This window comes from Dermacentor albipictus, chromosome 5 (genome assembly GCF_038994185.2).
Source record: "Dermacentor albipictus isolate Rhodes 1998 colony chromosome 5, USDA_Dalb.pri_finalv2, whole genome shotgun sequence".
Taxonomy (NCBI): domain Eukaryota; kingdom Metazoa; phylum Arthropoda; class Arachnida; order Ixodida; family Ixodidae; genus Dermacentor; species Dermacentor albipictus.
The window spans coordinates 105,826,837-105,841,500 of record NC_091825.1 but is presented as its reverse complement, the minus strand read 5'-3'; the positions used below and the strand labels follow the sequence as shown (position 1 = coordinate 105,841,500).

The following is a 14,664-nucleotide window of genomic DNA, read 5'->3' as shown; positions in this document are numbered from 1 at the left end:
CATGCAAACGTTTATTTAACTTGATTACTACTTCTTGAAGTAGGTTGTATGTAAGCGCCCCCTTTGCTTCCATGTTTTGATTCTTACCTCTGGCGTCACGCATATCTCTATGTTGGGTAACTTCTCTCGTATTTTGAGGTGTTTTGCATCGCTTGCGTGCTGCGGAGGAAAGCAACAGTTGAAGGCACGAGGAGAGGTTTGCGAAGGACAGGAAGATTGCCGCAATGACGCGGCTGGGAGCGTAGCCTTCCCTATTTCTGGGTTGTTCTTCGGAAGCGCCACAAGTGCGTGAAACCGACGAGGAAAGACGATTGACGTTCCGTACTCTGACGGAAGCAAACAGCGCATTACTTCCGGTACCATCTAGCACCGTCTGCTCAGCTCAAGATGGAGACTGATGTTGCGTTGCTGTTGGGAATCATCGTTGTTCTCATTCTTCTCTTGTTGACGCTGCTCGCCTTTCTCGGTTACTCTGGCCTGTTCGCGCCGATAGACATTAAGGCCGAGAAGCCGCCCTTCAATGAGTTGAAGATAGCGTACAAGTTCTCTCGGGGCTCGTACAAAAATTCGGGCGCTCTATTCACCGAAGCCCACAGCATCGCACCCACCCTAAAATGCATCGGCGTCTACTACGACGACCCGAGCGAGGTAAGTCGGCGCCACCACAGGCTACTTCTGCGGTTATTCACCCGCGCCGGAAATTGCAGAACCAAAGATTGCTACGGCGCGCCCCGTTCACCCCGCTTTTGGTAGACGAAAGTTAGATTTAAACCGCACTGATCGCGCATTTGCGGTAGGAGCGAGACCAAACTTCGTTGCTTGTGTCGGATGCCAGTTTGTATAGCGTTTTGCCGGCCTTGTGATCCAAAGACCTCGTTATCAACGCACTTATCTGAGGCTTGTGAAGACTTGCTGTCGCCATTTATCTACTACGAGTTGAGTCATGCGCCGTTTATGGCGGAAGATGTGGCATTCCGAACCCTCACTGCACACTGCGGACACCATCTTCCACCTATTGGCGCCCGCTTTTTACCTTTCGCTTTCCTTTCACGGCGGCACTTCCTTAGACCCCCTGAGTGTTCGTTTACAGTGCGCCGTATTCGCATGGTTGCTCAGAAAAGCACTACTTTATTTAGCCGCTGGTGCGACAGACAATGCAAACGTTACATCATGCTAGCTGTCATCTCCTCCGCAGTAGCTCCACGTGGTGTCTGAAGCTATAAAGCGCGTTCAAGATGTTCAATGCCCAAGCGCTAGCATCGCTGAAGTTATGGCGCAGTGGGCGTTGCGCACTTAGCCGTATACAAGAGGCTTTGATTATAAAGTGTTGACGCTGATCTGTACCAGACAAAGTGAGACATGTGTGAGCAAGAATTTTATGATGAATGCCATGGCGTAATATGATTGAAAATTTATTGTCAGCTTTGGTAGGTGCATGGTTTGCCTATTTGATTCCTTGCTATTTCGCATAACCGTTCGAGCTACCGTTAAGGGAATTTTGTGCAATATCTCAAATGAGGCATATATCAAAATTGACTAGTGTCGTGAAGTTTTGTACAGTACAGAGAATGATCTCTTGGTCACAGGCTATAAAAGGAAAGCACACGTAAATAGGTTGTGAAGATAGTGGGATAAATAGTGGGAAAGATAACAGAAGACTCGCAAATAAATTTTTAACCAATGCCTTTCTTGTATTTAATTCAGTGTACTTTATTGTGTGCCGAAATGTTGCTCTGTCCCTGTCACGCTGTCGTGTGCCATTTCAATGTCTTATAGCTATGGACAGCTTACAAATACGTCTATGACTGCAACTTTGTAAATTTTTGTGTGTAGATCCTTTATTACGGACTACCCATGAGCTGTTTTCTATCACTTCTATTTCAGGGCCTCATTCGCTCGTCATAAACAGAAAAACTTGCAGCTAACACCCTGTTAACCCGGTATTCTTAATGCTCCTCTGTTTGCCTATGTGTTGCTCTTGTCCATAACTACTGAAGAACTGACTTATTACAATGAAGGTGTCTACACTACTATTACAAACGAGATTTTCGAAAGTGTTTTGCAAGTTTCCTCTTAATATATTTAAAGGCAACACAAATAGATTTTGTGTGTAAGAAGTACCTCTTTTTGTTAGAAGCTAAAACAGACAGTTGATGTGATGAAGAGAGTCCAATCTTGGTGAAATTACACAACATACACACTGACATATCTGTGTTTGTGACCATTTCAAATGTTCTTCCAGGTACTTTTTCAATATCCACTCTGAACAAGCACTGTGTGTTGTGTCAGAGGGTGGTCAGAACGCTGACCATGTTATGTTGCTCCAGCTCGTCTCAATCTTATACTTGTGGTTGCTCGCAGAGTGCATCAAATGACGGGTAATAATAGTTGTATATCTGCATATTCCTAAGAGGTTTCAGAAGTGTCTTACTTCATGTTTGTTGCTTATTATTTGCAATGTATACAATTAGCTATGTTTCCAACTCTATCTCATAAATTCAGGTAAAGAAAGCCCTGCCATATTTAACTATTGTTGATGTGACTGGGGATGGAATGGGAGTTCTGCTGCTGCACACTAGTCTGTGGTTTCAATTTCAAGCTGTAGCAGCCACGTTCTTATGAAAACAATAAAAAGAACACTCTTTTACCAAGCTATGGGTGCATGAATAAAAAGAACACTCTTTTACCAAGCTATGGGTGCATGTTAAAAGAAGCATAGGTGGTCAGAAATAATCTGAAAGCCTTCACTGTTACAGCTCCTGTAGCCTGTGTGTTGCGTTAGTTGGTTAAACACACTCAATTATTAAATTAATCAGGGTGAAAATCACTCGGAAGTACCCCTTCTTGCCACAACAGCTGCCTAGAAGTCTGTCAGTGACCTTCTGGAGCTTTGAACAGACGCATTGTGCTGTAAAAAAATGTGCTCCAAACATATGAAGCACCCTGTGCGATTTCTTGCGATCTCTTGCGAGGCCCAAAGGGTATACTGAAAGATGCTCCAACCATCTGTCACCTGCCAACTACAGTTGAAGACCTAATACATTGCGATATGGAATCGCAAGTTTCATGCTTTGTTTCGCTACTTACCTGGTGCCTGGCTGCTACAAAGTTGTTTTGCTAGCACATGACAGGAGGGGTGTATAGTGTGCTTCCTGTAAAGGTCATTGCTCAACACCTTCAGGTGGAAGTGCCGCGTCTGCGCTACCTTGTGGGTGTGGTGCTCAATGACACCGAACGGCCAGCCACGAAGGAGGTGAAGGAGCAACTGGAAGCTGAGGGCTTCAAGACTGCCAGCTTTCCAGCTGTGGATCATGCTGTCACCACTGTGTTCCCATTCCGTGGCTCTGTCTCCGTCATGATTGCCATGGCCCGAGTCTACCCAAAGCTCAGAGAGTACATCAAGGTATGCAGGGCATATGACATTACATTCACTTTAATGTCTTTACTGTCTTTAGCCGATTAATGTGATTACATAGGCCCATTATGGGAATACAGTAGAGTGTACTAGATAGGTGGAGTGGTTCCAGATGTAGAGCTGCTTTTTATGGAATCTTAGAGGCCCCACCATCCCCTTCACCTGGATGAACTGCCCTGTGTGGCAATGTCTTGTTGAAGAACCTACTGCAGCTGAAAGGATCGAATTTTGCAAATGTGCACTTCATTTTCCATGCTTGAATTTGACTAAAGGGCATCAAGACACACTAAACAATAGTAAGGCAACACCTTTCTTTCGCCAAATACCCTGCTCTCAGTTAGTATTGCGAACTCCGCATTGCTCATGCCAAGCACGGCCAAAGAGAGGCATTGCGTGCGACTCGTGTAGGCTGCTTGAACAGGTGCACCTGAAGATTCAACACTGCTTCATGGGTATTGTATTAGAACCGAGCACCAAATTCTCATTCAGTGCACATACCCCCTGACCTTCGGTGATGTGATATCATTCCTGAGTATGTATTTCTCCTGAAAGTGCAGCTTCTGATAGAGTACTGGTGTAAGTGTACGAAAACCTACTGTCATGGTAGCTTCTGTGGGTAGGTCAGTGCAGTGGAGATGTTGCTTCATGGACTCCGAGGAGCAAGAACTTGAACAGGTGCTTCACTATGCTGTATCCAATTCTGCTACACTATGTAAAACAGTAGTTCCTCAGCCTGGGTTTACTCATTCTTTACTAGTCACCAGACAAAATACCAACCTGTACACATCATGCAGACGGTACTGTTGAAATTTAGTCTCCTGAAAGCTATGCAGCGTGACCCAGTAATCACATTCCACGTCAATGTCTCTGGGAAAAAAAAAAATGTGGGGAAAGAATGGCAGAAACGATGCAAGAATGACAGCGCATTGAGCAGACAGCAGTGGCTCGTCCTGTGGGCTCGGCGCAGCCAAGAGGGGCAGCAGAAAGAACTGGAGCTTCAGGATAAGATGACGCAGCGCCATCACCATTCTTCAGCTTTTTGTTCTTCACTGTTGGCGCTTGCACAACTTCCTGTGGACTTACTCTTTCATTCTAATCCTCTAACTACACTGTGATTACATCGCCCCATTATGTAGTGATAACGTGTGCACTTCTTTTGGGATCTACCCAGCTTGCTGCTTGCAGGAGTGGCCATTCAAGGGAAGTTGTGCATCATTTATTTATTTATTTATTTATTTATTTATTTATTTATTTATTTATTTATTTAGTACATACTGCAGACCTTTCGGTCCAAGCAGAGGGGCAATAGAATGCATACAAACAAAAGAGAACAAATTAGGAACAAGCGAATACAAATTTATACAGTCTATAGTCACACTGTCTGTAAACTGTCGTTCCAGTCGTATATTGTTCTGGGAAAAAAAGAAAATTTTAACGTGTCAGTTTGAGCATAATAGGGTGTTGGTGAGTTCGGGTGATGCTGTCTTGTGTGCCGTGTTATTGCAGGCGTTATGTAAGTCGATGGTTTAATTTCAAGCCTATTGAGAAGAAGGGAAAGGAATTCAAGCCTTAGCAGCTTTCGGCGTGATTCAAGAGTGGGTATGAAATTTTCTGTCATAATGTTAGAGGGAAAGTCCAGTCTTGCGAATTTATTTAATATAAACCTAACTGCCTTTCTTTGTATTTTTTCCAGGCACGCAGTATTTCACTTAGTGTAAGGATCCCATGATATACATGCTTACTCTTTGGTCTAATAAATGTAAAATAGCACAGTAATTTCACATTAGGAGAGGCATTTTTCAGTTTGTGTCTTAGGAAACAGAGTTTGCGGAAAGCAGAACAAATATTTGAGGAAATGCAACCCAAAGCACGCCAATTTCTACAAACTAGTGAAATCACGTCTGTCTTACAAAAATCTGCTGTCACTGAATGTTTTATATGTTACACATTCAGTCACTGTTGTTTCAAACAAGCCTTAAGCACCTTTGCTGGTTCTTTTGTGGCAGGTGCTGGAGATTTCTGGCTGGGCTGCCTTGAATGGTGCTAGCTTAAATGTTTTCCTTCCAAAGCATTAGACAATTGCTGCTTGCAGCCCCTGTTTGTTAAACTTAAGCCACTATAATGTATCATTTGTCGAGTTAAGTATGTTTGAAGCTTTACGTGCTGATATGAAGCTGACAGACAAGAAAAGTGTGGGGAAAATAACCCTCTGTAAAATTATGGGACTAATGAAATATAATTGTATTTACGATAAATTTCATATTCTTACTAAAGGAGAAGGAAAATATTAGCAAAAGAATGGATAACTTTGCCACTATGGAGAGCCAAACCCGCAACTTTGATGGTAAGCTCTTACCGGCAGCAAGTCTTTTGCTTTTTTCGTCCCTTGGTTTAGTCTTAGCTGTCTTAGTTTAAAGGGGCCATGACACCAAATATTCGAGCTTGAACTTTGCATTGCATGTTAAACTGTATGTATTCCAGGTCAACCTGGCAACGTTGAATGCTGTAGAAGAGTTGTTTTAATTTTTTCAATGTCTCAGTTGAACCGCATAGCAGTCTGGTAACACTGAGTGGTAATGAAATGAATCAAAAGACCCAGAACCTAGTTCCTCAGGTAACAAAGGTTGATCTCAAAGGCTCTGCTTTTGTGTACGGAAAACAGCAGAAGTGATTACAGGAGCTGAAAAAATGTCATATCAGCCGTAAGTTGCTTTGTTTATTATGCATGCACATCTCGGGAATTTGCTGCTGCTTGTTGTCACACGAGTGAAGGAATTGTGGGCACAATGCAGCGGCAACAACCTTGCTGCGCCGTTGGGTGCCATAGCCTGCAAAGCAGAACGTCTGATGTGGTCTGGCAGTGTTTCAAGGCAGATGAAACAGTGGTGGCCCTTTAATTTCTCATTTCACACAGCCTCTTCGAAGTTATTCACAATCAAGTAGATATTAAACCAGATGATTATTTTGAGCTTCCTATGAACGCGTCAACGAGGCATCGTCATAGTATGTACATTCCTCCTCCACTCACCCGCAATGATTGCTTCAAGTTCAGTTTCTTTTCTAGGGCGATAAGAGACTGGAATTTGTTACCTGACTCTCTTGTAACCTCGATATCCTCAACTACCTTTTTGGAAAGTCTTAAAAGCACAAATTTTTGTAATAACACATACTGAATTACCCAATATGTATGCATTTACTTTTACATGTGCGACTCTTATTGTGTTTATGACGATGTGGTGCCAAATTGTGAATGTTTTCTTTATTACTTTCCCTTGTATGTTGTATTTCATACGTCTTTTCCATTCTAAGACAAGCTTTGCGAGTCAAAGCTTGTAGCTCGGTCGCATTCTATGTTTCTTTTTGTTGTTTTTATTCTCCACTCCTGTAATAGCCCAATGAGGGCTGACAGTATAAAAAAAAATGAATGAATGAATGAAAAAAAGAATTATTAGTAAATTGCACTTCTGCAGTTGTGAAATGGCTACTCTGACTGTGCAGGGACTTGGGAAGCCAGAAGAAACCCAAAAACAAAACATTGGTGATGCCACTGCATTGAAGCTTCTGCACCAGCACACCATGGTGTTTTGGATTTTTACATTGTCTACGTGGGTCTATACTCCGTTTCATACATAGCAGTCAATGCTGTGGTGGCTAGAGAGACTTTTTGCAGTGGCTTCCTTCGCACTTGGATATAGTTCTATGTTTTTTGACCGAAATTGTGCACAACTGTTTTTTATATAGGCTCAGTACTGAATGATACAAGTTTTAATCCTTATGAGACAAACACACTGTGGTATACGGCTGCTAATGCTTTGTTTTAGATCATCTTTATTTTTATTTTTGGGTTTTTTATTTGCAACCCGTCACAAGGAGCCTTACGGGCTTGCTCGCACGAGTGAATGCCGTTGGCGCACAGTGAAGCATGGACGGAACACACAGAGTGACAACTTTTCTTGACCAAACTTCCCGTGTAGTTTCTGCAGCATTGACTGCTATGTATGGAACGGAGTATAGTTAATTATTTTTCAGTGAAGGACTGCGCTGCCTTTCAACACAACCAGAGTCAACAAAGCAATTCTTTAAAGATTTCGAAATCTGTGATGTCGCTCTTGTAGCACTGACACTGTGAATTCAGTGCAAAATTCAGGAATGTGTCTCTTTAACCTACCATTCAATTGATTCATTTGCATTGATTTGAATTACAGGGGATGGTAGTATGGTGTGCCAGAACCAGTCATCAATGAAGCTATTAAAATAGAAAAGATTCCCATACTTATTTTATATTGACACATTTGTTCATGTAGTACTGTTGGTACTAATTTAATGTAACCAGCAGTGCAGTGGGATATGTTTTGTGTGTATATTTATTTATTTTTTCCTCACTCTGTCCTCATTTCTCTTTGACATAGTTTGCAGGCATAAGGACGGAAATTGCTGCAAAGGCTAGCCTTGTCTTTGAGCGAACTCTGTTCTCTCTTGTGAGGGGGGGGGGGGGGGGGCAGGATGAAAGCACCATAGCATGCGTCAAAAGCCATGTGATCCTAAGTCTGATGCCTGTAATGAAAGAATCAGTGTTTACACTTAGACTGATTATAACAATGTTTTAACACATTCACTGCGACATTCACTTTTTGAAGTCCCAATTCCTGTGGGTGACGCAGTGTGGGTCACTTGTCATATTTCTCTTGGTATGTCGTGACCCACATACGACTGCCTCAACATGCACAGAGATAGCGCCACAATGTGTCGAAAAAGAAGCAGCAATTTTTTTCTCCATCAATTTCTAGCGAGGACATTGCTAGTGCACTGCAGAAAAGCCCTGCACAGCCGCACAGTGGTCATAACTGCCATGACCCACCTGTGATCCACATCGCAGTGAACTTGTTAATGAAGAAAGCTGATAGTTTTCATTGTTTATGATTGAAACAGTGGCATTACTTCAAGAATTTCGATGTCACTTCACGTAAGAAGTCAGTAAACTTTCATGTCTACCATCAAGTTATAAATTCTGTGTGCTGTTAGCATGCTTTGTTAGCTTGCATAACTCTAGAAAAAAGTGCCACAAGTGTGCTTCTCGAGCTACCTGTTTTCTCTAAAAAAAAAAAAAGAGTGAAGATGTTAGAAACTGAGTAAATGAGGCTCACAGTACCCAGTTTTACTTATTGCTTCGTAATTGTTGCCACGCAGGAGAAACTGCTGTGTGCACGGCCTATGATGGAAATCTACGAGGGTGAGCGCGTGCTGTTTGTCTGCCCACTTGCAAAGCAAGACGAGTTCTACGTCGAGGAAGCGACTGAAGACCCCGAGGAGGGTGCTACTTCGGACCCTGGCACCACCACTGCCTCTGAAGAGGATCATGCCGAGGATGGGGAGGACGAGGACGAAGAGGAGGAAGAGCTGCCATCACCACCCACGAGCCAACCTGTGGCGAGCAATGGCAATGGTGGCAACGGAAACACTGAGGAAAGCGACCACGAGCGTGGCTCTCGCAGCAGCACCACATCTTCCTTCGAAGAGCTACGCCTCGAGACGGCATCCAACTAGGCGCTGCTCCTCTCCGGCCTCACCATGTCCTCCCCTCCCAATTATTCTTCCCCGGTGTTGCACGTGGGATGTACACAACATGCTCTTCCACAAGCGCACAATGCTGCCACCTCTCTCTCTCCTTCATCTCGGTGGTTAAACCTGGAGTTGTTGCTTTGAGGAGGTGTGCATGCAGTCATAGTTGTTTTGAAGGAGGGTTACCTGCTCTATTGGAGGAGCGTCAAAGGGACTCTGGAGCAGTGCAGAAGGTTGCCACAAACCATGCCTATTCGATAGTTGTCGCAACTATCTGAGCTTGCAGCGGCAGTCATTGGCTTAGATTACTGCAGGATCTGCTAATCAATATTCAGCAATTTTTTGTTACGTGCTGTCGGAATAACCACTGTCTGTCACACGATGGCTAGCATGCAAGTGTCGTGCAATGCTGTTCACCTCCATATTGCAAAGTGGAAATTTGAAAGTTCTTTCAGGCTAGTACTCCGTGGGAAAATGTGCAAGCTGCACATAGGACTGATGCCTAGTTTGTATGATCCGAGATACCTATGGACTGCACTTGTTTCTGTCCCTTCTGAAATTACTCGTACAGGGTTTTCTTCAGTAGACATCTAGTAGTCTGGCCCAGGCATGCATAGGATCCAAAATGAGTTAGTAGATCATTTAACAGTCTTTGCATCGCCAGTACAATGTTGTCCCTGCTCTTCCTATGTATATTGGGCATGGTGCCATCAGTCATTGGCACGTACATTTTGCAATGTGCAATTAGAGCGCTGCTATTGTCTCCAAAATGCTTACCATGGGATACCGGCTTTCAGTGGTAAGTGCACGAAGATTGTTTGATCGAAATTGGCAGCATGAAATGAATGTGTTGACAGTGGGCAAAAAGGATGTCAAAAGTAGGTCCCACGTCATTTCTGCTTTTCTTGAACCCGCATGCTAGCTTCTTCCCCCTTACAAGGTTAAGAGGTACATCCCTTGCTGGCACATCACATCTTGCTTCCAGAGAACCCTAAGGTGCCTCCAAACAGAATTCAACAATGAGCAAAAGCCTCGCAGCTAGAGAATTCTTCTGCAATGGGGACAGGGTGCTTCTGTTGATGGAATAAGACGAGCTTTTCATCTGTGGAATGCCCCATTTCTCGTGTTGCTGCGATATTGGAAAGCAAACAGAAAAAGGGAAGAAAATGCATCTGATAACTTCAGTTTGACTGTGTCAGTGTCCACCTCTACCTCCCTTAAACTCAGTGCTTTTTACTCAAGCTACTTCTGGATTCTCTACAGCACCAAGTTCACCCAGTTCAGGATTATTGGCCATAAATTTAATATAGACATCGCAGTGGATAAATTTACGTAGCTAGGAACCGACTGGGGCTGAACTTTCTAATTAATGTGGCACATTCAGTGCAACTTTACTCTCTAGTCCAGTCTCTTGAGGTAAACTGCAAAAGTGAATGAGTGGGCCCTGTGATCTGAGCCTCATTTTGCTTCAGTGGATGCCAACTTTTCAAAAGTATTTTCTTTTTTTTTTTTTCGCCCTTACTCGACTGTCTTGCTTGACGTTTTAAGGAAAGCATTGATGTTATGTTGTTGTGTCTTGTTCAGTTCCGCGTGCCTTGTCATCGAAGCAGTGTTGTGTGCTTGTTGTAGAAGCATGATTTTATGACTGGGCTGGCAAGCTATGCCCGCCTTGGTTGCTGTCACCGACCTGGTGCCCTCTTGCTTTCCACTTTGTTGGGCCTTCATTCATTGCTGTTCAAACGCACTTTAAAAATGGCCCCGAGTCTTCCTTCCAAGCTTTGTGCAGCTGCGCTGTCAAGAGTACTTTGACGTGACTGGCAGGTTCTGGTCAGTGCTGGAAGTACCAGCATGTCAAGCTGTAGCAAATCGCTACAGAAGCGGAAGACAAAAAGAAGCACTGAAATAAACTGGCAGCATGTTTTGTTTTGCTTTATTGGGAATTCGCAAGGTTTCTATGATGCTGTACGTGGTTTGTGTGACATTAAGCAGGGGCAGCAAGCATTTTGTGAGCTTATGTATACAGGATCTAGAATAGAGTATTCCTCAATGAAGGTGCGCTGATCAACACAGAACACAGATGCAATACAAGATACTGCGAATAGTAGTAGTTGCTGAATTTTTTTCTGCTCAAGAAATGCTTTCAGACAACACAAGGTTTTCCTAGTACAGTAAAACCTCGTTAATACATGGTGGGGAATGTGGATTGGGTACACACTAAACGACATACTAATTATTAATACCAGCAGTGGCAGACTGAGCAGATGTGGACTTGCTGGCAAAAAAGAAAATGTGTTCATTCTCACTCAAACACACATGCAGACAAGTTTTATTTGCAAGCAGGTAGCAGAACATCTGTTTTTCACTTGCTGCCGCAAGCCAGTTTCTCCATCAGGCCCCACTTCTCTATGAACGCTCTCATGACAGTCGATGCACTAGCCGTGCCAGATACGAAAGGGCCATCATCTGCATCGTCGCCGTGGATGACCACGTGGAAGCGCTAGAAGCAATGGAAGTAGGAAACGCATCATGGCTACCATGTTTTGAAATCACTTTTGGTGGCAACAGTAGTCCGTGCACCACAATTTCATTATCTATGGTTTGCGCACACGATATTGTGCCGATTCCACACTTGTACGCACTGAAAAATTTTACTGTTTGATGTGCGTTAAAGAGACTATGGCTTCAGAAGTCTGCCAACACACGAGGTTCAACGGCGACAGGGCAGAGAATTCATGACTATATTTAAACCATAATTACTTATTACAAAGGTACGTATTAACGAGGCTTTACTATATGTACATCTGCTGTTCTCATATAAGTTCTTGCTTGCATTGAGAGTCGAGAGGGCTTATGTGATTAACGAGTCGCATGCACACCGCCACTTTTCTGCCTTCTGTACACGAAGCTTGAACACAGATTAAGGCCTTCTTTTTTTTACTTTGTACAACAAATAAAAGGTTGTGGTAATGTTAAACATCGTAATTAAGAATTTGTTGCTGGAGCTACTTACACTTTTCTTGCCCTTTGTGCCACTTTCACCATTTTATGTGCACAGCGTGCTCCATATTAGGTGCTTGGCACAATGGTTACTTGATGAAAGTGCCGGAATTGCTGAATTGTTTTAAGGTGAGAGTGCTGTTTGTGTGTCCACGTTTTCTTTCGGAGGTAGTTGTACAATTCTCAGAGCTTCTATAATTAAAAGTTTTATCTGGCTATGTTATGCGAGGTAAAAAAAAAGTTTGCTTCCAGTCGCGTACTTTTTAGGTAATGGGTATCTCGAGTAACGTGGGCTTGCTTGCTTACCAGTTGCAAACACTTAGCAAGACCATTTGCAATTATTTCTCTTCTCACAGATTAGTTATTGCATCTCGTCATTGTTAGTTTTTAGTGCACCAAGATACATTGTCTTGAAGCGTCTGCAGGGTTCTTTTTTTTTCTGCAATTTATTTTTCAAAGGGAATTAAGTGGGGCTGGAATTTTGTTCGTCTTGTGTCTGCCACTAAAATGATTCTCTTTTGTTGTCAAGGGCTGAATCTGAGCTCTTGGTTTAGTGCACCCAACTGTTCTAGCTGCTAACATTTAACCATCCATTGTTTCTCAGCTTGTTGCTAAGACAAGCTACAAAAAAAATAACTTGCCTGTATTGGAAACTGCTTCACTTGTTCAGACAGCATTTTGCATACTTATCCCACTAACTTTTTCTTATTAACCGTACCCAGTTACTCCCTCCTGCAAAGTTTGTTGATGTTGAAAAATGTTTGTTGCCTCGAGTTGCACGCTGCCAAGGAGTGTAGTCTAGTGATTGTTTCCAAAAGGTTCAGAAGTTTAACTTGCTACATGTTCCCGTTTTGTACTTTTGGGGAGTTGATTGATGGTTTGAAAACCACTTGGAAGCAAAGTGGCATTTCACCTTGTGTCTCTGAAGTGTTGCAGCAGAGTTTTTGGAAGGTTTTCCTTCTATGTCATTTATTCTGGAATTTCGTTGCGTTTCATTCATAAAGCACCTCTTTCAATAAGTTGGTTGCATAGTTCCTACAAAAAGTGTTTTTGAGTGAAGCTCTCACTTGGATCAGTGCCAAGCTGCATTGCTTTGGGCCTCCTATAGACGTCACATTCGAGCTAATCTGGCATAACTATCGGAGCTACGTGACTTGGGCGAAAGGAGGAATGCTGCCACGGATACCTATCAGCTCTTGTACAACCAAGAGTATGGCATTAAATGTGAAACCTCATTTTTGTATACGAGGTAATCCAAGTCAAAAAGCAGGAAAGTGAGCGCCCTATGTGTAGTCATACATAGTGCCCAAGTAAGTTTTGAGCCACTGGCTAGTAATAGATAGCCTTTGCAGTAATGCCCAGATCAGCTCGAAATGTTGCATATGCATCTTACTAGAGTACTGCATTATGGTGCACATTTACATGCATGTGTCCTCTCAAGTACAGCGCTGCTCATTTCACAGCACGAGTCAGTAGGGTCTTGAAACCTGGCCAAATGAAACATGCTTACATATGCACAGCATGTAGCAGACCTTAATATTCTCTTCTTAATCTTCTTCGTCCTTCATTCGCGTAACAATATAACTGCACTCTTTTATGTTGCTGCAGTTTTAAAAACTCTAATAAGAGTAACTTAGAATGCACCCTTGAACTGTTGCATAAATTTCGGGCAACCTGTCCACTTGTTTTGCATTCGAGAACAGTGCTGAATAATGCTTAAGGTTTGTCTTTGCACTAGTTCTGTAAAGCACTACTTGGTACATAAGACATGAAGACTGTGGTGCACAAGAATGACAGAAAAGTTGTATAACAATAATTACTTTAATTGATCCTGTTTGACATGTGCGGATATGAGCGGACCCTATTAGGGGCCCCCATCAAGGCTCAAATGATGTTACCCGAAGAATAGTGGAGGCATTTACCATCACCTCCCCCCTCTTTTTTTTTAGTTCAAGATATAAATGCCAGTGTGAAAAGTGAAAAAAAGCTGTGCGGCTTCACATGTTCAGTAAAAGCCTGCTTTGGACATGCAGTTGCCTGACGCAGTCTGAAGCACACCATCCAAGCACCTCAATCTTGGCTGCGACTGTGCACTTGACAACAAACAGTTGAGATTGTACTGTGCGAGTTGCACTAAAGTCTTCTTGCATCTTGCATTACAAATAGTGTAGTTCCGAAGTGACGTCATCTGGACTGGCCTTGTTCCAGCAGCCCTTGATTTCCACACTTTAAAGAACATGCCCCCGAGGTCTCTGCTCTGGGTTATGTCTGTGTCACGGGCTTGAGCTTGGTGTGTAAAACGGTAATGCATGCCACGTGAAACCAGTAGCCAAAGAAGCGCTTCGACCAAGCAAGGAAACTGTTTCGTGTGCTTCCCTTCTTTTTGTACAATGTGTCTAGACAGACACTTTGATGCATTGTTCCTAACATTCTCATTTTCTTTTTTGCATTGAAATAAATCATGGCAGACTTCAGAGACGCGTGAGCTCCCTCAAAATGAAGGAAACTCAGCTGAATTGGCAAGCATATACACATTGGAGATTCGGTAGACTAGTAGACGTACTTGTAGTCGACAGGATTTGGTGAACTTACCCATGCTTCCTGCCATGGTGGCTCACTTAAAGAAAAAAAATTGGGCAAATCTCGCATACTGTAGGAACTGTAAAGTCGTTGAATGGAGGTATACACGAGGA

General features: G+C 43.1%; 1 protein-coding gene across 1 annotated transcript; it reads left to right on the top strand.

Annotated features, from left to right (window-relative positions):
* The first annotated feature begins 102 nt into the window (after positions 1–102).
* Positions 103–12,990, top strand: LOC139059995 (testis-expressed protein 264 homolog). Its single transcript, XM_070538667.1, has 3 exons — positions 103–648; positions 3,182–3,403; positions 8,603–12,990. Exons 1-3 carry the CDS (start codon positions 388–390, stop codon positions 8,957–8,959), a joined length of 840 nt encoding a protein of 279 aa, XP_070394768.1. The 5' UTR covers positions 103–387; the 3' UTR covers positions 8,960–12,990.
* Positions 12,991–14,664: the final 1,674 nt, after the last annotated feature.